This window comes from Patagioenas fasciata, chromosome 12 (assembly GCF_037038585.1).
Source record: "Patagioenas fasciata isolate bPatFas1 chromosome 12, bPatFas1.hap1, whole genome shotgun sequence".
In the NCBI taxonomy this organism is placed as follows: domain Eukaryota; kingdom Metazoa; phylum Chordata; class Aves; order Columbiformes; family Columbidae; genus Patagioenas; species Patagioenas fasciata.
The window spans coordinates 25,194,396-25,221,886 of NC_092531.1; the positions used below are offsets into that span (position 1 = coordinate 25,194,396).

General features: G+C 42.4%; 2 protein-coding genes across 5 annotated transcripts in view; one reads left to right on the top strand and one right to left on the bottom strand.

Moving 5' to 3' along the window:
- Positions 1–3,536, top strand: part of TNFAIP8L3 (TNF alpha induced protein 8 like 3) — a 40,373-nt gene extending 36,837 nt beyond the window's left edge. Inside the window, exon 2 of the mRNA XM_065847874.2 lies at positions 823–3,536. Coding sequence (XP_065703946.2) covers positions 823–1,385 — 563 coding nt within the window. The 3' untranslated portion in view covers positions 1,386–3,536. The remainder of the gene's footprint in view (positions 1–822) is intronic.
- Positions 3,537–5,226: 1,690 nt separating this feature from the next.
- On the bottom strand, positions 5,227–26,133 carry AP4E1 (adaptor related protein complex 4 subunit epsilon 1). Of its 4 annotated transcripts, none has more exons than XM_065847659.2 (21): positions 25,941–26,133; positions 25,139–25,210; positions 24,186–24,309; positions 21,987–22,060; positions 20,452–20,573; positions 19,468–19,627; positions 18,814–18,980; positions 18,111–18,184; positions 17,726–17,848; positions 17,527–17,636; positions 17,106–17,249; positions 16,107–16,215; positions 15,854–15,972; positions 14,856–15,158; positions 14,020–14,134; positions 12,364–12,499; positions 11,284–11,539; positions 9,968–10,543; positions 8,689–8,873; positions 7,781–7,938; positions 5,227–7,345 (listed from the first exon to the last, which is right to left on the bottom strand). In XM_065847659.2, the coding sequence occupies exons 1-21, from the start codon at positions 26,100–26,102 to the stop codon at positions 7,182–7,184; spliced, it is 3,453 nt and encodes a 1,150-aa protein (XP_065703731.2). In that variant the 5' UTR covers positions 26,103–26,133; the 3' UTR covers positions 5,227–7,181. The 4 variants fall into 4 exon arrangements, with proteins under 4 accessions (XP_065703731.2, XP_071670210.1, XP_071670211.1 ...); XM_071814109.1 differs by having other exon boundaries at positions 14,014–14,134; XM_071814110.1 differs by lacking the exons at positions 25,139–25,210; positions 25,941–26,133 and adding an exon at positions 25,051–25,131 and having other exon boundaries at positions 14,014–14,134.
- Between the last annotated feature and the right edge of the window lie 1,358 nt (positions 26,134–27,491).

Below are 27,491 nucleotides of genomic sequence, written 5' to 3' on the forward strand. Positions count from 1 at the left end.
GCCCAAGGGATTTAGTTGAGGAACGTAGAGCAAAGAGCGGAGGTGGCGGGAACCGCATGCACTGAAGTACCAATGTTTTACAAAAATCACATTCTATAATTTTGCAAACAGGTAACAAACAGGAAAGGCATCATCCGCAGAGATCAAGGCAAAATAAATCCGCATTTCTGAAATTGCAGATTAGCCCTTAACTGAGCTGGTGCTCAGTCCAACCATGGAACAACAGTGCCTCCCAATGACCAGCAGGATCATTCTTTTGGATTCCTGTATTTGTCAGTATCTCATTCCGCTCATCTCCAATAGCTTATTTATTATTTCGACCACAACATCTCAATGGATCTCTCTGCCGAGAAAGCTTTAGTATTAAGCTTTAAAATGAAAAGACTAGCAAAGAACCAGCAGAGATATGCCCTGCCAGAGTATTCTGTTCAAATGTGTAAGCAAGAAACCTCAGCCACAGCAAGATCTGAGCCGTGGATGCCTGAGATCCCAACACCTGGAAATACAGTGTTGGGAATGTTCCCCTTGCTGCCATCATGACCGTATGTAATGATCAGTGATACAGATAACATCTCCATCACTGCAATCACGACTGTATGTGATGATCAGTGATACAGATAACGTCTCCATCACTGCAATCACGACTGTATGTGATGATCAGAGATACAGATAACGTCTCCATCACTGCAATCATGACCGTATGTAATGATCAGAGATACAGATAACGTCTCAGTTCAGCACACAGGCACTGCTTAACAAACTATGAAAATTATTCACCAAACAAAATTAACATTTTCCCTCTTCTCTGCTGTCTCAAAACAGGTCCCGACTGTTTCAGTTCCAAGAATCTTGCCCTGCAAGCCCAGAAAAAGATCCTGAGCAAAATGGCCTCCAAAACCATGGCTAACATGCTGATTGATGACACAAGCAGCGAGATCTTCGATGAGCTGTACAAAGTGACAAAGGAACACACAAGAAACAAAAAGGAAGCCCATAAAATAATGAAAGACCTGATTAAAGTGGCAATAAAAATCGGGATCCTCTATCGAAATAATCAGTTCAACCAAGAAGAGCTGGAAATCGTGGACAAGTTCAGGAAGAAGCTGAACCAAACTGCCATGACAATCGTCAGCTTCTACGAGGTGGAATACACTTTTGACAGAAACGTTCTTGCAGAACTTCTGAACGAATGCAAAGACCTTGTGCACGAACTAGTGGGTCGACACCTGACTCCGAGATCCCACGGCCGCATCAACCACGTCTTCAATCACTTTGCGGACGTGGAGTTCCTAACCGCCCTGTACAGCCTCGACGGGGATTGCCGGCCGTACCTCAAAAAGATCTGCGATGGCATCAACAAACTACTTGATGAGAAGGTCCTTTGAAACTGCGCTCGAAACCAAGAAACCAACCAAAAACTTCTCTCTAGGACTGGCCACTCTTCATGAGCCCCGGTGAGCGAGCCCCTTCCCACCGGCCTCCCACCCCAGTGCCCAGCGCGGGCCAGAACGTGCTCACCAGGCTCGTGATGATGCACAAAACCCACATCAGAAAGCTATTAATTTTAATGTTCTGTTCAGATAATTCAGTCTTTTCCAAGGAGGGGAGTGAACAAGGCTGCTGATGTATGTTGTTCAGAAACAGATCGCTATACGCTGTGTTCTCACTAGCTTTGTGTTCAAGGCTGAACGCATGGAAAGAAAGTGAACTCAAATGCATGGTTATGTACAAATAGACAGGTGAAGGCGAACAAGCAAAGCATGGAATTTACCCCCAGGCTGCCCTCGGTGCGTATGTTGTTTTTATTTCCATAATGGCCGAAAAAGCTTAGCCAGAAAGTAGGGCTGGAATGGGTTAAGCTCACTCCTTTCAGAGGGATCAGGAATCAATATCAGAAGCCATCTCTGATTTTTTCATAGTATTTAAGCCTAATAGGAAAACAACAAATAATACAAACTCAGTAGAAGTGGGAGAAAACTGAAAGAGCTGCTCTGTGAAGCGGTAGTTTCATTAGAGTTTTGTTTTATACATGCTGATAACAGAGAGAAGGTTCCATCTGATTCTTGAAAAGCAGCTCAGTGGTTCAGGCTCAAAGGCAACCAGAAAACCAGGTGAAATCCGTCAGTTCCCCAATCTCGGGCTTTGTGCACCTGGTAACATCAGGTGAGTTCGGGCTGGAGGTTGTGCTGCTCTTCCTGCTTTTCCCTTTGCCTGCCAGAACTAAACATCCTTCGGAAAGGCGCTTGCCAAGAGGAGCACAACTAAGACACGAACCGACGGTTGCAACCTCATCCCCAAAATATTCAGCCTAGATAAAACTCTGGGTTTAACATGTCCGTGACGTTAATTTGTGCCTACGGTAACACAGAGACGTGATTAAAAAGGAACCTCATGGGCTACACTTGCAGTGCCATCCAAGTCTAGAGTATCCACAGCGGTCTTAGGAGAAGTGCCATAGGGACTCAGGTGAGCTCTGTCTGCTGACCCTCAGTGTCTTCAATGGACACAGCAGGCAATCCCAATATCTGGAGGTAACACCTCCCACATCATATATATTATGATACAGAAATGCATGTACTTGAAAACTGACAAAGCAAATCCATTTGAAAGCCATTCCTCTCTAAGGCAGACTTCCAGTGCTGATCACCTATTACTTAGGATAAGAAAAGTGTTTCTCATTTAAATTCTTAAATGCTACAGCAGCAGAGAAAACTGCTCAAAGTTTTATTCTTCTGTCTTGACCCAGAATAACTATATTGTCTCTCTTGCAACAACAATTTGCTCATCGCACCTTTATACGTTTGAGAATACACACACTCAGATCACGGATTCACCAGGGTTGTGCTACACACACTTTCATCTGTTCCCAGGAGAAACTCGTTTTGGAGCACGGTAAAAACGGCAGCACAAGACATTACCAGAGCAGCTTGTAAAGACGTTTCCTTTCACTAGAAAAAGCATATTTAGTAGCAATGAAGGTGAAATACCAGCCCCCGGGGCTGCGCGTTCAGACCCTCGCAGAGCCATATTTATATGCACCATTAGCTGCATTCTTTTCCAAGCCCGTGTTTGGCAATTGATGCTTTTGAACAGTATTTATTGTACCCAACACTCCTGTCCCGGTGCACACGCCGGATTCTGTGTTTGTTTCACTTGTGGCAAACAAACTTCTTTATTTAAAGCCAGAGCAGAGATTATTCACCGTTCGAGATGCCCAGAGGAAAGGGATATCCTGGATCCGTGACTTTCTTCTTGTGTGTTGCAAGCATCAATATTCAGATTCTGGTATTTTAGAGAAAACAGCTGAACATCTGTTGTTCTATTTATAAATCTGAGTAGCCTTAAGGAAAGAGAATGTTTTCAAGTATTTCTCATACTTGCATATCCTGTATATTCGTTGTTTACTTTTGTACTCGTAGCTTGGTATGTAACAGCATTGCTGAAATACGGGCAATGTTCGGGTCACCTTAAGTATATGATGTATTATCATATTTGTGGATTAAAAATGTGTGATTACTGCCCTTTTTGTTTCCTTTTGATTTACTTAGTTCTACCATCCGATTTAAACTGAAATTAAGCAGTAAGGGGAGGGAATTTGTGTGACGTAAGTTGGGTCACCTTCACCTTTTCCAACCTTGGTGCTCTTTGATGAGCAGATTTGTGAAGGGAGAGGGCAGGTAGATGGTGTCAAATCCCTGCCCCGAACACAGGGGGACACGTTCTGTCCTCATTCCCAGAACAGATGAACTGTTTTGGCTGAAAGCGCTCGGGATTTGCAAACAACCCACACCGCAATTATACCGGAGGCAATCTAAGATCGGCGCCAAGAGAAAGCTGCCAACTACCTTCAAATCAAAGTTCAAAGCAATCTTGGTAAGTGGTGCTTTGAGCCACACTGCTGGTACAGCACCGCTGCCACGTTCACTTCGTGAGTCACATCATGGCAGGACACAATATTCTTTGCTTCATCGCTGCCAACTCTGCACTAAGAGAAAAGTGTCAATGTTCAAGAAACTCCCAAGGGAGTGTCCATTCCGGCATCTTAATGAAATTGTACATGTACCACGGAACATGTAATCTGATTTGTGTTAAGGAAACGTTCTCACAGAAAGGCACGTAAATAGCTGACCCTGAAGAGAACCAAAAGGTTAAGCACAACTCACTCTCATCCCAGGAACAGAAACGCAAGTCTTAACTGGACAACCTAAGCAGGTCCAGCTCCATTTTCACATACTTCGATACATACCCCAACGCCAGAAAAAGACAACGCACAGCCTTATCCACACAGAAAAGATAATACAGCTTTTTATGCTGAAAAACTACTCGTGGGACTCTGCAAGCCGTAACTACCTTTCCAGTATTTAGAAGCCATCAGGCAACGCCATTGATGAGTTATTCGCAGGTACAGGAAAACCGCAGGGCAGCGCCATCCGTTACACACGTTTATTCTCTCAGCCTTACAGGATGAGAAGGGGTTGGGAATACCTAGCAGAGAGTAACGTAACACAACGGGAGATTTGATCTATGTTTAGGGAAACACACTGCATCATACTGCCGTGATGCACTTCCACCAGTTTTCCTGCTGAAATATTCAACTAAAAATACCTGAAGATACTTGTGGTAAGGAGGGACAACCTGATCCATCAGATTCCATATGGACCTAACACAATCACTCATCCACTGCCTCCACAATGTCCAGAACTGCCCGTGCACCCTGAAAACGAACTAATCCTTCAAGATCTAATAAGTCGCCAAGAAAAGTACATGGGAACGCCACAGAGATGAAGATACTCACTGAAAGATTTCCAGTACGGAGCTTGATGAAAGATCATTTCTTCGTATGATTACTTACGCAGCTATAACAGATTTCATATTAGAGACAAGTGGATGATGGATCGAGACCAGACGGACTCCTCCTCAACACTACAGCAAGTGGTGCCTACTGCTGTCAACTATGAATAACAGAGACCCCAAAGGCTCCTGTGATACCTGAAACCAAATCCCAGCAGCATTCCAGAAGGAGCATTGGGTAAGCTGAGCGGGCACACAGAAAGCTGCTCCAAAGACCTGACGTGTGCTCTGTCACTCCAGGGATTCAAGGCTCCCGCAACGTCGCATTCCTCATCACTGTTCAGATGCAAACACAAACAATTAAAATAGAAACCAGTTCTTCATGCGCACAAACACTGCTCCACGTGGTAGCAAAGGATATTTAACGAGTACAGAGCTTTTTTTAAAATGAAGCTGAATTTTATTAAACTACAAGAAATGCAAAGATGCTGATAAAGAAAAAATATTTGCTGGGCAATCTAAAAATGAAGGTCGACACAGGTACAGTGCTCCATAAACCCCCTTATGTGGGGTTATGATAAAGCTCTTCAATCTACATACTGACATCTTAACATACACTATTGGTACAGTGGAAAAGGCTACAAAGAACATGAACAAGAGAAGGCAATATTGGTTTTTGCTGTTCTTTTCAACACTAGGACATCGACCACCACACTGCTGAAATGGTTTAAACGCATAGGCCAGATACTTCCATTGTAGTTCATGTGATTACACAAGTCCCTTTGCATAACACGAGTCTGATTTACCAGCAGGGACACGGTTTGGTGGGAATTATTCCACTATAAATCAGTTTTTATTTACAGAAACTTTCTTGAAGTGCCAAGTAAACACGAAAGTATGCAGAACATTAAGTGTATTTACAGGTTCAGTGCACTTTAAACTCCTCAGTAAACGGGTACTGAAGCAGCAATAAAAAAGGAACTTAGCTTATATTCTTGTGATAGCACAAGTGGGATGATTCAAAACAAAGAAACGAGCAAACAAAAAGAAACATTAACACATTAACATTCTTACGATGATTCCATGAACACTTGCCAGAACATTAGCAAAGTCACTGAGCAGTTTGTGTACTCTATTTTCCTTTACAAGCAGTGCTTATCAGGTGAGAGTCAATAACACTGAAATAAAACAAAAAGTTTCCTCCTTGACATTAAACACTCAAAGGAAGAATTCCACCCTAGAATCCATTTATATCATGTCTGAACCGTGGGTACCGTCTTTGATTTTTTAAATAAAAGCATAACCAGTTATAACCAATACTAAACTGTATTAAAGTTTTCATTTAGCATCCAAATAAATTAAGATTGCTGGATTTTCAAGACTGAGGTTATTTCAGGAAGTAAAGGAGACAACCTAACCAGACACATTTATCACGCCTGCTGCTCCAATGTAGATCTGACGCCTCACCACGGTTCCTCACCATTCACACACAACACAGCCGCATCCGGGCAAGTCCAAGCTTTGGAGTCACACTCAGGCTGTAAATAATTAGAAGCAAAAATAACTGAGAATTTGCTCCATGTGAATTTTCATGGGCAGGGACAGAACAAGTTTACAGACTGACCAGGGAGCAATGACCAGAGAGCCAAGCACCTCCGCTCAGGTAAGGGAAGGAACGCGGTGTCACAGCAGGCAGGAGGAACCGCACACAGGAACCAACCCTGAGGGGCTCAGATCATCCCCCAGCAGGTGCTTCCATCCAGAGCCACATCTGCCTCCTACCAAAAACTCATTTCGACATTACCACTTCAACAGTAAAAAAAGAAATCAAAGCTCATGAGAAGTGTGTTGCTCACTAAAACCTTTTAACTATTTTCAAAACATGCATTTGTTGCTGCATAAGTTACTTTACACAACGACCAATAGGGGTCTCGTTGCCAGCAGTGCTTAGAAATAGCTTTAGAAAAGGTACCAAAATAAAATAAGATGATCCTGACAACTGATCATGTCTGACCTCATAATGGAGATATATTTTCTTTAAAATCATATCTAAGTGGTTGCTATGAGGAGTAATTGTTGGCATCTATAAAAGCTGCATAATAAAAATAAATACTTTCAGTCATTTACAACAAAATTAAGAAATATACATTTCACTTCAACAGGTAACAATAGTTCAATGGATTACTTGTTAGTCACTGTACAGTCCTGAGCACGTTTTTGCAGGCATAATTTAGGTCATCATTCTTCCCTCCCAAAGTCCACATGATGTATGCCAGCTGTGCTACTTCTGAGCAGCAGTATCTTCATTTAGCTTTGGTAATTATCTGTGCAACTCTCGAAATCCTTGATTTGCTTTTCACACAGCAAGCAGATGAAGGCAGGCACTACCGTTACTGGGATTCCTCCATCGCCTTTTGGCAGTGATAAAGCAAAGCGTCCGGGAGGGCAGCACACGGCGACCTGAACCACAGAGCCAGCATCCCCGAGTGGGCCCGGCAGTGCAGCAGGCAGGGCAGCGACGGCAGCAGCCGGCACGCCAGGATCCCCTCGCTGCCTGCAAACAGAGGCCACGGATGAAGCAATGAGCAATCAACAAGTAACAACAGCTACAGTTCACAAACAATGAGTATCTTTCTCTCAAACTCCATCTCTGCTGCTCTCCCCTCTTAGCCCCACTCCTCATGACAAGAGTCACGCCTCCTGCATGTGAACCAGCTTTGTTTTGTCATAGAGCTTCATTCCCATCTTTTTGTCCTATCCAAAACTCGTCACAGTGCGACAGCCCCATTGTAAAACTGACTGCTTGCTGCACACTTCACACAGACCCCTGAATGAGGCAAATAAAGCCCATGGGGTAAAGCTTCCGTGCTTACCGTGCTTCTCAACATGTGCCCTGCCTTAAACTATAAGACACGTGCTTTTCCCATGCACTCATTTTCCTGGGACTAATTAGAGGTGGTAAGCAATCTCACAGTGTACTTTCACTCACCTATAATATCAACTACATGGAGTTTCAGCTTCTGCTGCAGCGTATTCAGAGCTGCTGAAAGGGAACCTTGAGAAGATGACATTTTCACATTCTGTTTTACATCATTCGAAAGAGACAACCACAGCTTCCCAAAGTCTTCTGTACTCATTTCCATTGGCCTAAAAACAAGTTCACGGCATATCTCAGCAAAATAAGATACAGTATTCAGAATATATTTAGTCTCCCAAAAAAATGACACCTGGGGGCAAGTGGACAAGCAAGCAATAAGCAAACACAGATCAGCTGAAACAAACCCTTCCTCTTCTCAGCTTAGCCTTTTAAGTAAGTTTCCGTTCCTTGCTTTAGATTTCTAAATGAAAAAAAATATGTTATTCTATGTAAATGAAAGACCAAAGTGATATCTTGAGATATCTGCCCACTGAAAGAGACAAAACAAGGCCAACGAGAGGACTTCATAACGGAAAACAAGGTTGATTTCACTATAAAAGAGAAAAGTCTATGGAAAAAGAACACTTGCTTTTGCTACTTCTAAAATAAATGCAGTGCTTAAAAATAAACAGAATTTGTTTTCTTCTTCCCCTGCAAAAGCTGTCAGCCTTTCCATAGAAGGCAGGGTACCTGTACCCAAACCGCTTATTGCCGCTTGACATGTTGATATTATGGGATATTTTAAAGCAGCAAGCCCTTCTGTTCGCTCAGCTCCGCTGCCTCCTCAGAACCAGGTTCTGTAGCTCAAGACCATTCCAGCCTGCAGCTACCGTCGGTGTTCTCACTAAATTTGTGCTTTTTCCTGCAACTTTGTGCCTTTTTGTAAGTGCATAAGTAACCGTTCGCTATCTGTAACAGTCATCTCAATTAGACTAAAATCAGCTGTTCAACACGAAGCTATTGCAGCTTGTTTTATTTACCTGATGAAGTCCACCAATGACAAAGTTATTGAAAATTCCAGGCGAGTTTCCATCTCTGATTGGTAATGAACGAAGCCAGAAAGCACTCCCTGCGTGCAGAGCCTGTCCATGCGCACACACCTCTGGCAACGCTCCACGCGTTCAGCTTCAATTACAGGGAACTGGCAGCTGGGACCCTCCAAAACCTGTATCATTTTTTAAAAGGAATATAGAATGTAAGTCTTGCTGTCAACTGGTGTAAGTGGCTAAGACACAGCTATAAAATTGTGTGCCTTTTATTTCGATTTTTCTTGGACTATTTGGCAAGTGAACAGAGCTCCCATTTCTCAGCTCTTAGCACGGATAAATCAATCATTAACATCTACAAGAGTTCTATGAGAATTAAAACACTTAAGAATTTATTTCTTTCTGCCATTTGGCTTCCCCACTCCCCCCCACAAATGACTGCTCAGAGAGACCAAAAACCTGAATTCTGTAGTTCAGTCCCAAAATAAACTCATATACAAGAGCAGGCAACACTGCAACACCCCCCAAGCTATATGGTAAAAGCAAGAAGTTGAGAAATCCAGTTATCACTTGCTGAGTGTTCCCAAGGTTTCATAGTTCTGTGCTTCCTTCAGCAAAACGCACGGAGAGTCACGCCGATAGGCAACTGCTAAACAGCTTTCCAATTAAGAGAAGTTCCAAGCAAGAGTATCGCACATTTTACCAACCATAGTTAAATCCCAGATGTAACTGATATAAAAATTAAATCGACTGACTCCTCTCCAACACCAATGCATGAGAACGAGAATGGAAATACAACTGATGTCTTTGAGAATAAACCACAAAACGGAAGGAAGAAACTGCACTGTGCCTGCCCATGGGATAAATACAAATGAACACACAGACCCAGCAGTCACCCCCAGACAAAAATGTAACAGTGATTCCTGTGGCAACTCAAGCCAGACCGTTCAGAGTACGACTGGTTGGGTTTGCATTCCCTCTTAAACACCAGGGAGGAGCTGAATTTAGAACTGAAAAATCCTACGTATTTGTTATGTGGAGGCAAGCAGCAGGAAATGAAATCAAGGTGAACTTAAAAAGTGAGATGCTAACTTGTATATCAAACACCACTAAGTTTAGAACTGAGATTTCTTTCATTACCCTTCAGGATGTGTGTAACAGCCAGAGTTTTTAAGCAAACACATATTAAATCTAAATATTGTCCATTGAAATGCAAGCGAAAAGGAAGAAGTTCCCAGTGAATTTGAAATATAATGGAAACAAGGTTTCTTACCTGAAAATGTTCTGCTTCTTCAAACACTAAGTTCACAGCATGAAGTGCAGACGTGGTTTTGTTTGAAAGAAAAAGAGTGAGCAACAAGGAGTCGTCTGTCCAGCCCTTGCAGGAATAGAGCGCTAGGGCATCGCTCTGAGCCAGCGCCACCGCTCCGGAGCGAGCGGGCGCCTCCAGCTCGGCTGGTAAGGAAGGGACCGGCTGTGTTTCACCGGCACCTTCGCACTGAGTGCTTGGGGAAGGCTGAAAAATGTCAATATTGCTATCAGCAAATAAAGACGACTGTGACAGCCTACTGTCCGAAAGTCTGTCAGCCGGTCCAGATGTTCTTAGGGACTGAGGTGTTTCAGATCCTAAATTATCTTCTACAATACCTTGAGAACACAGGGAGGCTTCCCTTAACCTTGTGTGAATATTTCCCTCGTAGTCTTCCACACTAACAGGTACTGTGTCGAGTAAGGGACCAAAATCTAGAGCAGCACTATTTCGGAAGTCTGACATCTCCTCGCTGTTTTGAGCTTCAGTTATCTTTGATTTTCTCTTGAATTTCTGAGTAGCTGTGTCCATTTTCCCCATCTGAAAAAGAAAAAGACAGTTTCTAGCAACCAGCTGTGTTACTGTTCACAGAATGAAACAGAGCACAGGCAAGGAACAACCAAGGAATCAGTTCAGGTGACAGACAGAGGTCGATCCCAAACATCTGAATGGGTCCTTCTGTTATATTCCTTACAGGGTACTGGATCAGCCCATAATGCAAGAATGGCTCTGCGTTCTCTCAAGCAAACTAAAAGCTCCTGTTAAAAAGCAAGCACAGGCAAACATTTTCTGGTTAAACCAGTAATAAATGCTTAGCTTTGAGCTGGCTGGTATGATAACGCCAGTCTTATAAAGGTTACCTAATGATGAATTCTTTAACGTTCCACAAATTACCATATATAAATAAAAAATGATCCTGACACAGGGCAAACTCCAGCCTTACTGCCAAATGAGCGCAAACAGCTCCGCAAAGCTGGGTCAAGGAACAGTGATCAGGGAAAACTGAGGGTAAAACCTGAAGGGCAACCTGTTAACAGAGGGAAGTTCCAGTTACCTAATCAGATCTGCTCCAGAGATCGCCTGATCAAGTAATATCCAACTTCTACCAGGCTCTCATCAAGCAGATTATAAACGTAATTTTCAAGAGTTTTTCAATTACTCAGGTTTTTTTGCCTGGTTTTAATTAATTAATTAGATGGCCACTTGAACATAAGTATCTGTAACTGTAAATAAGGCAACGTGTCAAGTTTAATCTGGTAAATCACAGAAGAACCGCTTACCAGACTGACAGCAGCGTTTGACCCCAGCCCGACAAACAAAGTTGATGCCAAGTGCTGCTTCTCTCTGTCTTGCTCGGGGAGGCCGGCGGCTCCATCGGAGCGCGAGGCAGCAGCATCGCCCGCCTGTCCTGCCAACACGCTGCCGCAAGAAGCACTTTGTGGCTCATCCGCTTTCCCTGCTTTGTTTTCTCTCTTGGGAAGATAGCCTTCCTTTCCCCACAGCTTGCGTACTCCCTCAAGTTTCAGATTATTTGTCCTAAAAAGACAAACAGAACAAAGCAGGATCAACTATACGGACATCACATTCATAAAAACATGCCAAAACTATTTCAAACACCATTCAGGAGAAAGATTCTGGGAATCTCTAGTATATTTAAATAAGTCTATTGCTGATTCCTTCAAAAATTCTGTTAATATAAGAGGCTGAAAATTAGGAGAGAGCTAGAAAATATTGGTGTTTCTTATGAGAAGCGTTTGTGTTCTCCCTCAACTCCAGCAGAACTTAACAGATGCAGGCTAAACACTGCAAGTCCTACGCCTAAAAGCATCACTCACATTTCCTTACACTAAATAGTTAAAGGATCTGAGAAATCTCCCAAGCTTTCCTGCATACCAATTTACAACAGTAGAAATGAAGTCAATGAATCGCATGAAGCTGCGGATATGGCATTTATTTGTAGTGTTCTAAAACACTGCAAATCTCAGCCTCGCTTTCACCAAAATAAACCTCCTTAACAGGCACATTGCTCTAAGTCCATAAAAAGCAAGCATAGCCTGTAACAAAAAGCAAGAAGCCAGAGGAAAAAAGTACTTAATTGTGTAATCATCAGGTAATCCTGCTTCATTTTACTGCATTATGTACCACTTAATTTGTACTTTGTGAAGGACGTGGAAAAAAAGCAGTCTAATTGCATTAGCATTTCCCAGTTAGTTTAAAGAAATCCTGGATTTCCTTCTACATGACAGAGGTTTCCAAGTTCAACTCTATTCTTTTTAGTTCCAGGTAATGAAGGAAAGACACACAATACTGACAAGAACAGAGGCTGAAATGTACTTCATTTCAAACACGAATTGACTCACTCTTTATGCCCTGTCTCAGCACTATTACCGGAGGTATCAGAGCCAAAAGATAAGCCAGTGGGGGACTGTCTGCCCGTGACCCCAGCTGCCGACACGCTTGAAGCAAACGACAGTCCATAAGGTTCAAAATTCAGAGCTGCAAGACACACAGAATCTTACAATTACAACAAGAAGGTAAGAAAGAAATCTATTGTCTGCAAATAGATACGCGGTACTGCTGCCCTTCTCAGGCTTCCCATTCAGGATTCTGCCCTCATTCAAAATAGATGTTTCTGTTCTCATATAAGTTTATTTTACACACACAAAGGATTTATCTAAAACATATATTCATTTGGTTTTAAATACTGACATTAAACAGAGACTTCACAGCATATCATCTGTCAATACTTAGCATTTGCAGAGAGAACTGAATTGGATCTACACAAGTGAGCTTTTCCATTCATTTATGAGCCTAAATAACATCTTGAGCACACAGTGTTATGTCCATATATCACTGTCTGCTTTGCAAACATACTTGACATTTTGGGTGATAAATAATTTTCGCTAAGACTTGCACATCAGGATGAAAAACCAGCCACCCTAACTACGCTTTACGAATCAAAAAGCGGTTTTGAAGAGCTTCTAAAAATTGCTTTGGACGATGACACAAAATTGCAAAAGCACTGCGAACACCAGAGCGCCGAATGGGTGTTCTTCAGCAAAAACCACTCATTTTGGGCTCAACACCGCAGTATGAGGCGCTACTATGAGCTCAGCCTCACATCCAGCACACTGTATCCCTCACTGGGCTTTATAGGCATGGAAGAACCAGTATAGAGTATTCAGCTTCAGCATATTTGACCTTGCTTAACATTTCTCCACCAAAATTTTGGATTTTCTGGCAGGCTTAAAGCAGAGACTGTAGATGTAAAACTCTCAATTTACAATTGTCTCAGAAAAGTGCTCAATTCTGCCCAGTTACACGTGTGAGTGGACAATACTATTTACTGTGTGCATTAACCCGCGGTCAAAATCTTAAAAACTTAGTTGTAGATGATGCAGTGTACAAGATTGATGTTTCTAATTCAACAGCAGTAAAGCAAAGCAGAGTAATGTTTTAGAAAACCTTCCCAACCTCAGAGCGAATCATTCAGCAGCGTCTCCAATAAATCCCTATGTGACTGGTTATACGAAACAAATATTTATAGAGGAAAAAAAGTAAAAATTCTAAAAATGCACTATAGGTAAAGTCTTTGGGCATTTTTAAATAAGTGAGAGCAGATACTGCTGTCCTATCTGCACCTACACAAGATTTGTGTCATAAGTTCACAATGATTATCATCGCAACCTATGAGGCCGCAGTCAAGAACAAGTGCTCAGTACAGTAGAGTTATGAATCCTTTGCTTTAATAATCCCCATGTATTTCAAATCCAGCAGAGATTATAGCAAAACATGCTCATCTGCACAACAGCAACATAAATGAACAGTCGCATATAGCAGCTACACAGATGTGGAACTAAAATCTAAGTTGAACTTGGCTAAATCTACAAACAAGAGATTTGGTATTAAGGTAACATTACTTTAAGAAATAGTATTAATTGTACACTCGGATTATTTGTTACTACTTACCAGGTAATTTACAAGCTATTTAATAAATACAGTAAACTAACCGTCACCTTTTTCCTGAGAAAGCTTCTCCTCTTGTCTCTGGTGATGAGGCTTATATGGTGCTGCACCACGACCCAGCCCCTCAGCCACAAACCCATCCAGAAAAGATAAGGACGCGTCCACCTACACAGAATTAAGAAAAGTGAGAAAGCAATGAAAATATTTTCTGTACATGAGCCTGATGTTACGAGAAGAATACTGTGTCTTGTTAGCAAATCGGGATCTTCTGTCCCACATCTCATATTCCAGTGAAGCTGCTGTATTAACAGAAACTGTTAAGCAAGTACGTTGGACAGACTGTGAGCTGGAGAGGTGCGACTTGAATTAACTCCTCCCACTATTGCTTTTTGTCTAAACTAGAAAAACACAGCGGAGTTTTCCCAAAATGGTTGATCCTAATAATATATGAAAATACTAAATTAAAAAAATAAAAAACTCATCAATATCAATGCTATTTTCCATCCTTTTACGGACATTTCAGTGCAAAGACCAGTAGTTTCTAAATAGGAAACGAACCCTTTGAATTAAAAAGCAGTACTATGCCACTAACGCAGGCCTAACTTGTCTTTAACAAGACAACAGAAAAATAAGTCAGTGTATGAAATAATTGTTAAAAGCTTATTAACTAAACACCACAGTTCTTTATCTTTCAGTATAGAACATCATACTTTTTCAGGCATATGTGATGAATCATGTTTCTGAAAACTCACTTGAAGTAGCCTGAAGACTGGCGCCAGCCAGAACTGCCAAATATCGTTCATTTTGAAAACACTTTCTTACCAAAATACTCAACTCCCCAAAGTACAAAGAGGTTCATGAAGAACAGGCCCTGCGGCTGCCTTACCACCATCTCATGGCAACTGGCATCAAACGGAAGCAAGTTTGCCATCAGTGCTTTGTCTTCACACAGATGCTTCAATTCAAAGGCGTGCTGTCTCATGCACGTATCTAGAGAGCTGCTGAACTCCTGGATCAGTGTGTCAACTGTTTTGGAACAGGAGGTACGCGATGCTATCTTGGTGACCGCAGCCATTATCCACGCTTTAGTTTCAGAAGTCACAAAAGTCTTCTTCAGCAAGCTGTGTAGCTTTGTCAGAATAACTTCTGGATCAACATCTGTAACAAGGCTGGAATATTCCCCCAACACCTGTTCACAAAGAACAGACAAAATATGCAATAAGTAACACAGAGCAGTGCTTTCAGTCTTGAAATTAGAAAGTAGTAGCAAGCAACACCATAATAAAATCTACCTCACGTTCCACAAACCATTATTTAAACATGTTCTAAATAATTTCATTACCATTTTGTCTTTTAAACGTCAAAGGCTTGAAATTATCTTTGTGTTTACCTCAGCACACTCCAGCTTTTAGCTTCTTTAAAATCAAAGAGCTGTTTTGAAAAGCAAGCTAAACATAGCAATTAGGCCCTTGCAGAACATGATTTGCCCACAAAGCAGCCTCTTCCTTGGGGGAAGCTGAAGCTGACCCAGGTACCAGGCAATACCAGCACAGCACTTGGCCACTCGCCTGCAAGGCTCAGAACGCATTTAACAACCACATCTGGCCTAATCCTGATGAAGACGGAAAGGCCGTCAGTTATGTGGTCGGATTCATGGGGCTGCTAAGCCATTCCAACAGTCACCTGCCTTAAGGGGAACGAGTCAGCTTTTCCATAAATTACAACAAACTAAGAAGCCCTTGGGCACCAGAAGAGGTGACTAAAAACAGATTTCAGCATATTATCTAGAATATTACTGCTAAAAATAAAAGCTAAAGGTAGATATTAAAACCATCACCACCTTTGACTATTTCCTCATATCTGTATATTCAACTTTGACCTTACCCAGCTCATAACTTGAAGGAATTTCTGGGGATACAATGCACCTTCCTCGTCAAGTAAAGCTAAATAGGACCGTACTGCATACACCCGAAGCTGATCATCTTCTTTTCCATCATCAAATCCTAGAGAGGAAACAACACATACTCTGCCTGAAACACAAATAACGCCTCCCATCACATATTTCAAAGCGTATTTTAAGTAAAAAAGCCAGATGATGAGGAACACGTCTAATTCTTCCGAGCATTCAGGGAGTTACCTTCGGCCAACAGCCTCAGGAAGTTGTGTGGGATTTCAGGATGCACAACGTCACCTCCGACTGAAAACACAGCGTTCATGGTTTGGATGAACCACCCGTTGTCAGGGGCATATGTGTCCAGATGTTAAGGAATAAAGCGCTAAGGCATAACTTTCTTTTTTAGTGCATTTCCTAGGGAAATAAATTCTCCACAAATAAGCCACCCATCTTGATCTCTCCAGTACACTGGGGGACTGATGGTCTAATACCAGCTCAATCTAACTGAAGAGGAAATATCCCTGTACCTTTTACAAAGTGTTTCCTGTAAACTTCATGAAAACCGGCAGTCAATCAGAGAACTCTTCAGTCACTGCTGTGTTGAAAAAGCCTGCATGGGAACTCACAGCTCCCCGTTATGGGCAATTTGCTGGCTCCCCAATGAATACATTTTGTTGTGCGTGAATAAACGTTAGAGTCAAAAATAAGAGTTTAAGTAGACTTCACACAGTAGGAACAGATATGTTCACACGAGGATTTAGCTCCGGAAACATATCCTACGGCATTTGCGGTTCACGCTTGTTCCACGCCAGCTTTCCAGCGCAATCTTCGGAGTTATTTCACCCAGTGTCACTTGATCAATGACAGATCGCTGTTCTTTTCAGCAGTGTTTTGCTGCTGATTTACTGAAAAGCAATAAGCATTTTTAAGCTCTCCACGGAAAGTAACATTGCTTTTCTTATATATTTAAAGTTTGATGAGCCTTTGTTAACTTTGGAATTTAGCTTTTGCCTTCCCTTAAATACATCCTGAAAATGCGCACTTACCAAATGGAAATTTTCAACAGTGCTTTCCCTTAAGGAAATGCAAACACCGTGGTCATTTTTGTACGCTTTTTTGCATTTGAAAGAATGGAAAGCACGGCTGTAACGCTTCCTGCCTGCAATGACGACAGATGCTTTGAAAGGTACAAATGCTACGTACGCCTGAGCTCTGACTCCAAAGCTTCAGAAAAATAAAAGGATATTTCTCGGCTAGTTCTGCTATTTTGCCAGCTAAGTTGATGATAGCATATTCCTCCTTACTTTCTTTTAAGTAGCCAAGCATCTTCTGAACTATGACAATTACATTCTGTCCATTTGTAATTCTATAGAGAAGCTCTAAAGTCTGAAAGAGAATGCAAAAACTATATGTAATTGGTTGTGATGACTCAAAAAAGGAAGCAGGCAAATAGACACTTTAGTACAATCCCAAATGTGAGCAACTGCCTTTCTTTGGCAAGACTGAAATTAAATACCATGCTTATTTACACAGTTCGTCATATTAATAGAGTTTATAACGGCTTCTCAATAACTGAGAAATAATACACCATTTACACTATTCATTTTACAAAACCAATCACCCATCTTGAAAATTACCATTTGATGTTTAAAAAGTCACTGACCTCCCTTTTAATAATGGAATCTGGATGGTCCAGACATTCAATTATTGTCATCTGGTGCTGAAGTGCCAGATTAGGGTCCTGCTGGATAACATAGGTCAGAGCCTTTAAACCTAGAATATAAGTGATTGGAAATGATGTAAGGGAATGTATACTACTACAATCAAAATCAAAACATATTTATGAAATCAGGTAACCTTACCTAAGTATTTCAAATTAATTTTGGGTGACAAAACAAATTTTCCAATGCACTTGGCAGCCTTTTCAAGTAGTTCGGATTTGGGATGAATGGTATAAATTGTCTGGACACATTCAAACAAGATGGCTGTGGGGAGGAAAGCAGCAGGTAATTAACCTCTAGTAAATATAACGCAAACGGCTTTAACAGTCAAACAAGCTAATTGATTGGATCAAGGAACTGCAGCACTATCGCTTGCTTTACAATTTACTCGTCAAAACACCTAAGAAAACAGTTGTTGTATATTGAGAACATAATTAGATTTTTCAGAAGCACTGCACAGATATTTCAGCACAATTGACTACTCACATTTTCAATACTTACAATTACATAAAATAACCTCACTCACCATACGTAATATTATGATTTATATCTGCTCTTCTTAAAGATTCATCCAGAACATCATACATCAATTCACTTGTGCTGTTTAACAAGAAAAAGATAAGAATTCAGCACCAACAAGCACAGAGTCTTATTTTGCAAACAGCTCAAACACCAGTATTGAAACCCGTAACACACACCATCCATATCCACAGAACCGCTTTAACACGGAAAATCTCTATCACACGTTTCTAAATGGCATCTAACAAGGTGTTCGCAGCTTTCTAAAGAAACATTTGCTCTATCAAGAATAAAACCACTCCCCTCACTGCTTGTATAAAAACATAAAACGTCAACAGGAAAAAGATCACGGACAACTAAGTCCTCGCTAAATAACAACACTTGTTAAAGTGAATTTACTCTGGATTTTCACACAGCTGTTTGGTAACCTAGTAAGAAAAGTGGCAGCAAGAACATATACTTCTAGCATATTCCACAATAACCATATAACCAATCTGGAAGCTAATAAACTAATTTTGCAGTTTAAAGAATATCTGCTGATTGCACTGGTTAATAACAAACGTGTTAGAAGTTCAACACAGAAGTCCTCTTATTAAAGAATAAACACCACATCACCCAAACAACAAAGCAGAAAGCTGTCTATGAGATGCGGGTTATGACTGTGTTCTTTGTACCCTGAAAATATTACTGATAGGGAAAGAGCTGGTTACCTCGGGTCGTCTTTTCCTAACAGCGCCAGTATTCTCAAGAGCTGAATCTGCAGCCAGGGCGCTGGCACGCTGTGGTAGTTGAAGTCAATAGGGAGCTTCCCTCCCACCACCTGCTTTAGGATGGTAACGAAACTCCCGGTCAAGTCCTTGTATCCGGATGAGTCTTCCTACACAAAGAAATACAATTCAAATAATTTGATACAGCGTGTCAAAAGCGAGAGTAATCCACAAACTGAGTAAGGTCAAAATACCTACACTGACGGTTTCATTTCTTTAAGTCAAACTTCTACTCTCATTCCTCAACGCCTCTAAGTTCTTCACTTTATACCTACGCTATTTTCTTGTACATTTGCAAAGGGAATGAATTTAACTTAAAGGCAACAGTAAAATATTAACAACTAAATTTCAGGAAGCCTTTTAACACACTGTAGAAGTTAGATCTTCTCCCCAAGGATGCCAGCACTGAGGGTTTGGATCACGTACAGTAGAGCTACCACGAACAACCAGAACAAAGATACCCATGATCACATAAATTAACTATCACAAGTAAGCTTTCCCTATAGAACACCTGTACAATACAGTGTGTATTTAATAATAAAACCAACACATATAAACAGCTCTCAAGTTCCGTTGCGTTTCTAACTCTTTGCCTACCTTAATCATCTGAAGATAAATATGCAAAGAAGCAGCCATGACTCCAGGATCCCTGTCACATAAGGCTTTCCGGAACTTATCGTGAATGTGCTGAACTTGGTTAGGAGCAATGAGATAGAATTTATATAAAGCTTGAACAGCTTTTCTTCGGATAATTTCCCTAAAGAGAAATGAGATTCACAGAAAGTGAAATGAAGCTGCTTGTGTATGTTAAGTATTTGACTTAACTTTCACTTGTTATTTCTACAGCACTGTAAAATTGTGGCCAGTCATCAGAACATCAGGATTTGAAGAGAGACGAGAACCCACGTTTTACATATTTGATAAAAAATTGACTTTGCAAATATCATTCAAGTGAGGCAGTGACAACAACTTAAAAGTTCAGTAGTGCTTGATGTCAGATTGAAAATTTCAAACAATGGCCACCAAATAAACAGTCAAACTGGCCACTGCTGCTCTGCGTGATCATGTGCAGCTGCGAAAGATACCTGTCCAGAAGCTACTGACTCAGCTCCTGCTGCAGTTCCCTTTCAATCAACACACTAATGTTATTCTCTGTGTATGGGATATTATAAATTAAGAATCAAACAATTCAAGGACATTGATATCTGCAGATACTTCTCTTTTAATAAAGCTCTTCATAGAAACTTGGGTAAAAGTGTATCAGTGAAACACTTTCAGGATCCCCATCTATCTCTCCACTTACTCTACAAACACTTCTTCATCCATGTATTTGTTGGAAGGACTCCAGCAGATAAAGCCAATTACATTTACCTATGAAAGCCGGCGATGAAAAAAATACCCATCCAACACTCAGTCAAGACTGCAAATAAATGAGACAAGAATCCAAGAGAAACACTGGGAGAGAAGTAATTAACGTAGGTAACAATTAGAAAGAGTAACTCATAGAAAAAACCACTAGTTTACTAGACCTACAGAAATAAGTCGTTCACCCGTACAAGGCTGTTTGAAATAAATACGTACTTCGAATGCTGGAGCTTGTCTTCTATTAGGGGAAGAACAGCTGGAATCATCTCCCGCGGAAAGATCTGGCTGACAACGGTCAATGCCATGCACACCTCTACTAGATTAGTGCTCTGTAAGTCCTGTTAAAGTCATTGAGATGAGACAGTCATTTTTCATTTAGGCTTTTAAATTCTGCACAGACGCACCCCAAATCTTCCCAGGCGGGCTGCACCCAGCCCAGCTACAGCCAGCGCCCCACCGCCAGTTGCCTGCTCACGTCCCAGAAGCACCAGCTCTCACTGAGCTCACAGCGTTCTTTTCTTCCCTTATACAGGAAGAAGGATCAAGCAGCTCCTCAGACTTATGATATAGAACTACATTCGTATTTTAAATGTATGAGAGACTGACACACAGAACTACAATCAATATCTGTTTACTGAAATAGTTTGATGACTGCAAAACTACGCTGAGTCCCAGTTGGAACAGTGGGATGAGTCACTTCTCATAGAATTCAACAGTATGCTCTCCAGTGCCCTTGAACTAGCCCAAAGAATTAAACAAATATAGAAAAAAGACCAAGCTCAATAATACTGCCAGTTACATATCTGTACACTAAAATTAGGCATTACACACTCCCTAGGAGGAGAAGGAAAATTACATGTAATGTTCTACAAGACAAAAAAATTAAAGAATCACAATCTGTCGCACTACAAATAAAACCAGTAGATACAGCCCACTGGAACCTCAAATCAAAAAGGGATGGATGAACTCATGAAATACAAGACTGTATTGTTCAAAACAAATGAAACACGTAAGGTTTCCAGCTCACGCCATTCTTTGCTCTGGCCATTTCTCTCAGATAGGCTTTAGTGCTCATTTTGGTTTAGTTCTTTGTGGACTCGTATTCTGCTTCTTTCTCTATTGTTCCCAGGTTCAAGCCAGATTTTTAGAAATTTTATAAAAGAGTTTTCAATTACAACATCAAAATGAACCTCACCTTCAGTCTAGAATTATGTGACTTTGGCCTACTGTAATATAAAAATAGTGATGACAGTGACAGAGTTGTTTAAGTCAAAGTTGCTCCATGTAAGAGGCAGTAATACAGAAGATTACACCTATGAAATATTATTGGGTAACAGATTTTCAGTGTCACTCTAAAGTACGTTTCCACTTTCCATGAAATGTATCAAAAGAACTCAAAGAAGTGAGCAGACAGTTGCTGTCAGCTAAAAGCAAAGTTTATGCTGAAATAGTCATGTATGGCTTCCCCTGGAGTTGAGAACATACCAAATTGGTACATTTTACACAGGACATTTTATGGTATATCTAATTTGAAAAAAACATTAAAAATATAACTACAACAGCAGGAATGCCAAGATTAAATAAAAAAGCCAGGGAAGGTGTTTCCAAGTTTTCACTGCTAAGCAAAGAAACAGGCAACTGTAAGAGAGCAGGCAGAACTAACGGGCACACAGCTTAGAGGCTGTGTGACACAAAACAGGGTTGAATTGGCCCACGTTTAGTTCACCTCCAAACCTCCAACAACACTGTACCTTCACAACTGTGTTCACTAGCAGAAGTAGCAATTCATGATTTTCGTGGAGAAATAAAGACACTGCCAAGTAACCTAAAAAAGAAAGCAGCCTCTGTTACTACTTTCAAGCAGGAAGTAACTTCAAGATAGAAAACTTAAGACCCTCGTAATACAAGAAGAATTAATTCAATTTTAAAACCCCGCTGCTGGATGACCGTTGCTCCTGTTTCAAATATCGATACTTTATTTCTAGGCAAATCAGTTATATTTAGGTTGCAGTAAAGCTCAACAAATAACAGCTAAGAATTCATAAGCTGTGAGAAATAAGAGACATTACAATATTGTTATCACTAAAGAGCGGCCAAAAACACCATGAGCAATGGCTCCCTGAAAAGGAATATCTCCTCTGCACAGACAGAAGTATATTCCTTCTGGACTACACAGCAAATGTACTTCCTTAAACCTGCTTCTCTTTTTAGAAAAAAATAAAGTTCCATTTCAAATACATTTTATATTTGACTCGGAACACAGAAGTAAATTCAGCATCCTATGCCCAAAACCCCTTTGCTATTTCTTAATAAGGAGGAAACAATGCAGAACCGCATAAACTAAACTTGCCAGCAAACTTCTTCTTCAAGACTCCTCTTCCTTTAAACTAAGGGACGTGAAGTGGGGAGCTGGGAAGGCTGTGCCACAACTCAGGACAACATTTGTATTACAACATGGGTCTTTAAAAAGGTCTTGGTTCATTCAGGGCTTAGGGATCAAAACCTAGATGCAAATAACTGTCTGGGCCATCCGACTGATCTATCTGCTTGTGAAACTACCGACTTAATCAGCTTGGCACACCTGCCAAAATGCAGTTCACTCTCATTCATTGAGGCTCACGTGGTAAAAGAGTAACCTGTCCATTTGGATCAACTGACAACGATTCCTTCATACAGAGCCTGGTGCACTGCACCAGGAACAGGAAAGGTTATCCTCATGTATCACATGTATTAATAACTACAGAACAACAAGAAAAAACCCAAAAACTAAAACCCTCCCACACACTCTTGATAAAACCCTTTTACCAAATCGAAGCTTCAGGGCATTTTGTGTCCAGAGAACTTTACCTACATTTAAAATAAAACGCTGCTTCACCAAAGTCTTCTCAAAAAGAGCCCTAGCATAGAAAGGTCTCAAACCAATTAACAACAAGACACATTGGTTCTTGACACTTACAGAGGTCACAAAGTCTTCTTCAAAACAGCTTCCCACCTGCTCTCCCAGGTTTGGTGAAGAGAGAATGTCTTAATCCCTACCAGAGCATCTGCACTCTGGCTTTCCTTACTCAAGGATAAAGCCACTTTAAAATCATCACTTGTAACGCATTCTCTCAGAAACTCCAATACTTGAGTTGATGATCCAGGTGAAATTCAAACAAAGGATATCAAACAAGCATATCCCGCAAGACATTGCTTCCCTTCTGTGTATGCAGACATAGTATTGCTTGGAGTTAAACCATTTTCTCTGCAAACAAGAAGAAATGTCTTCACTAGGCAGCTGAATCAGCAACTGCAAGGAAATTCTCCAGACGAGACAGGCTGAGAGCGACTTCAGACTACAGCTACGGGGAGCAGGTCCGAACTAGCCTTTCAGATTTCCTCTGGAACTTCGCCATCTACGCTGTAAGGATCTCCCTGTTTGCCTCATTGCCTACAACTGTTTCTAAACCAAAAGAGCCTACAAGCACCAAACCAGAAAATATTTTAGAGCCACTTTGCTAACAGGAATAAGCCCTTTTAAAACATTCTAAACAATTCTCTTTAGTTGAACGCTGGGAAACCAATACTATGCTTGCAGGAACTGGCATTAATATCTTTGCCTAATCTCACACTACAGCACTTGAAAAAGAGAGCAGTTCCTAGCAGAAACTCACTTTCAGCTTGCTGTGATTTTAAACAAAATTGCTCATAAATTACTTGTTTATTTGTGCTGCAATTCACAACAATGAAAGAACAACCGATGATTTATAATACTTTCCCCTGCCTTCTGTTGTACAAGCAGATAGAGAGCAGCTCACAAACTAGGGGTTTAGTTGTTTTCAAAGAGGAGCAAGACTAAGAGACAAGACCAAGAAAGCAGAACAACATTTTCAGTTGTATTTTTACATGAATTATAAATCCTAAGAGATTTGTTTGAGAATATTATTAAGGCTACAGCTCCATGCACATACCAACTCTTTTCTCCAAGAGATTTCCTTGCTGTGCAAGCTTGATTGCATGGATATATCCAAAGGAAGACTCGTAGCCCAGCATTTCACAATAGATGAACCTCACCATACATTCTTTCATCAGTCTCTGAAATAGTAAAAATAAATTAGTGAGAACTTTAAGTCAATCATGTTTTATGCTCTAATGAAGTAGAGGACTTTGACAGAAACATATGTGTATTCAAATTTATTTTCTAAAAGCAGTGGACTCTTCATTTTTCCTTTGCTGTGAACCTCTTCTGCAAATCAATATCAATTTTTGGCCACAAAAGCATAATTCCCATATAGTACCCTGAAAGACACCTTATTTTGATTATCATGTATGCGATCAACATTAGATGATGACTAAACTAAAAAAATTATCTGAAACATTAGATCATCACACTGCTAGTGCAAATTATTCTTTACCGATCACTACACTGACCTAGGATAGGTTTTCACTATGTGTGATGTAAAACCTTATTCTTCCTTTAAAAAATTCCCACTCACGGGACTGAAATATACATCGCGTATCTAAACCTGAAGATACCAAGTTCTGCAACTCAGTACAAACCACTGTGCATGCAATGCACAGGTTCTTATACAGCACAAGCTAATTATAAGAACAATGTTACCCTGCGAAGAACATCATCTGATGGGAGTTGTTCATCTCACAGGTTTTTGTCTACATTATTTTAGAAACTACAGAATGATGGACTCTCAGCACCATCCTGTTACAGTTTGTTCACATCTAACAGAATCACAGCATCCTCACTATTTTAACCACGCTGCCAAACCAGACGTCGGTACCTTGTAAAGCAGATGATTAAATACCCATAACACAGCTAACCTGTACATGCCACCTGGAGAAAGAGTGAGAACACCATTTTGCTTCACCTTTGCTGTTCCCACCGCCTGTAACCACGAACAGAACTTACAAGTGTTGTGTTTGGGGCAGAAACTGTTGCTTTCAAACTGGTTAGCTCCTGCTGGATTAATTTCTCTTCTTCCTAGAACAGGTTAAACTTATTTTAATCTCACATAAATTTTGGAGGTAAAATATGAGACAGATAGATAGATTTAACAATATTACGATGGTAATTATGACAACCAATGGTAAGACCAGGGGTAATGGGTCCAAACTGGAACACAAGAGGTTCCACTTGAATATGAGAAGAAACTTGTTCCCCTTGAGGGTGGCAGAGCCTGGCCCAGGCTGCCCAGGGAGGCTGTGGAGTCTCCTTCTCTGCAGACATTCAAACCCGCCTGGACCCCTTCCTGTGGAACCTCAGCTGGGTGTTCCTGCTCCATGGGGGGATTGCACTGGATGAGCTTTCCAGGGCCCTTCAACCCCTCACACTCTGGGATATTACACGGTTTTCCCAAAACCAGCGTATACCTCACTTAACGCAGTGAGCTCAGACAGCTTGTTTCAAGCACAGAGTCAATAAATACTATACTAAATAAGTCATGATAAAGTAATATATTAACAAAATCTAAATAATTAAAATATTACGCCCCCCCAGGCAGCCTAACACGGCACCCCGTAAATTCGCTCTGCACCGAGGCTCCTCGCCGGGTTCCACAGCCCAACAGGCCCCGCGGCCGAGGGAGCCCCCGCGCCCAGCCCGGCACCGCACTCGGCGCCCCAGCGGCCGCGGGGAGCGCCGGCCCCTCCGGGAGGCGGAGGGCGGGAAGGGAGAGAAGCGGGGGGAGCGGGGGGCCAGCCGCAGCCCGTACATGCTTGGAGGTGAGCGCCGTGATGCTCCGGATGAGGCTCCCGAGCCGGGAGGTGGCGGAAGCTCTGCCAGGGCCACCGGCGCCCCCCGGCCCGGCGCCCGGGTCGTGCTGCCCCAGCAGCCCGGGCAACGCGCTCAGCGTCCGCTCCACCACGTCGCTCATGGCGCCCGCCGCCCGGAAGAGAAAAACCCCGCCGGGCCCGCGGCCTCGCCGTGCGCTTCCGGGAGCGGGACCGGGCCCGCCCGCTGGGGGCGGGACGGGGCGGGGAGGGGCGGAGCGAAGCGGAACGGGGCGGAGCTGAACGGCGCGGGGCGGGGCCGAACGGAACGGGGCGGGGCGGAGCGGAGCGGAGCAGGGAGAGCCCGGGGGAACCGGGCCCGTGGGGACGTTATGTTGTCGCTGCGCCGAGAGGAGCGGGTGGGAACCCCGGGGGTGGGCGCGGCTGCGCCGACACCGGCCGCGCCGGCACCGCCACCCGCCCACCGCCTGAGCCGGGAGGTGGAGCTGAAACCCCAAACGGCCGGGCCGTTTGGAGCGGGTCGGCCCGACCGCCGGGGGTGGCCGCCCGCAGCCCGGCGGTCCCAGCCCGCGGAGGGGTGAGCCGGTGCCGCCTGATGGGGGAGCCGGGGCCGCCTGGGGGAGCGCGGCCCGGGGGGCGGGAGCTGCAGCGGCCCCACCGCCCCCGCGCCCGCGGCTCCTGCGCGTTTGTCAGCACCACAAAACAAAGGCGTGTAGAGGTGGTTTCGACAGAGAGCGGCGGGATAATCTGTAGGTGGGAATTACTGTTGTTAAAGCTTGAGAACATCTAGAGGGGTCCGACAGGTCTTGGGAGCTTTCACCACGTTGCTCCAGGGAGCTACCTCTGCATTCCTCTTGCAAATGAAACAAAGGATTTCTTACTCGTGAAAATTAGGGTGTGAATTCATAAGGTTAAAATTTACAGTTGTTCCTGACTCTTTAGGTACTGGTTTTGCCATTTTGTAATACTGTGCCTTTCAAACTGACGTTAGTTTTATGTCGCCATAGCTGAACAGGAGTAGTTGCAGATGCTAAATGGACAGAAGCCTCGTTAGGTTTGGTCATTTGTTACCGAGAGAAGTGATTTCAATCGACAGAAAAGGCTCCTCCTTTGTCAGGCATGGGCCACATCCCAGCGCTGCTCGGAACGCGATGGCAAACCCTGGTCCTACCCGCTGCCGCAGGACCGTGGCTGGGGGGGAGCGGGGCGTTCACCGGCAGAGCGTGGGGTGGACTCGTGAAAGAAGGTGCCAGATACTCCGAGATACTGCATTCTGCAAGGGGAAAAGCACACCCACCCAGCCATGGGTACCTGATCCGCTAGGATATGCCTCTCCAAGACTGCCATGAAATCTTCAGCCGATTGCAACAAGATACATTCGCATAGTCTTTATTGTATATTTTGACGTAATTGTTGTTCTCTCACTGTTTTTCCTGTGAACAAGGAACAAGCATAGTGCCACTTCAGTATGTGAGTCAATCGTCTCACCAAAGCCAGCAGACTAAAATAATACTGTATTGATGTAGTTTTGG

Excerpts from the sequence above, each read along its gene's own strand:
- AP4E1 (XM_071814109.1), bottom strand. The coding sequence starts at position 26,102 with ATGAGCGACGTGGTGGAGCGGACGCTGAGCGCGTTGCCCGGGCTGCTG. Across the intron at positions 25,211-25,940 it reads CGGCGCTCACCTCCAAGCAT|GAAGAAGAGAAATTAATCCA; the intron begins GTACGGGCTGCG and ends AACCTGTTCTAG. Across the intron at positions 22,061-24,185 it reads TCTCTTGGAGAAAAGAGTTG|GTTACTTGGCAGTGTCTTTA; the intron begins GTATGTGCATGG and ends TTTCTTTTTTAG.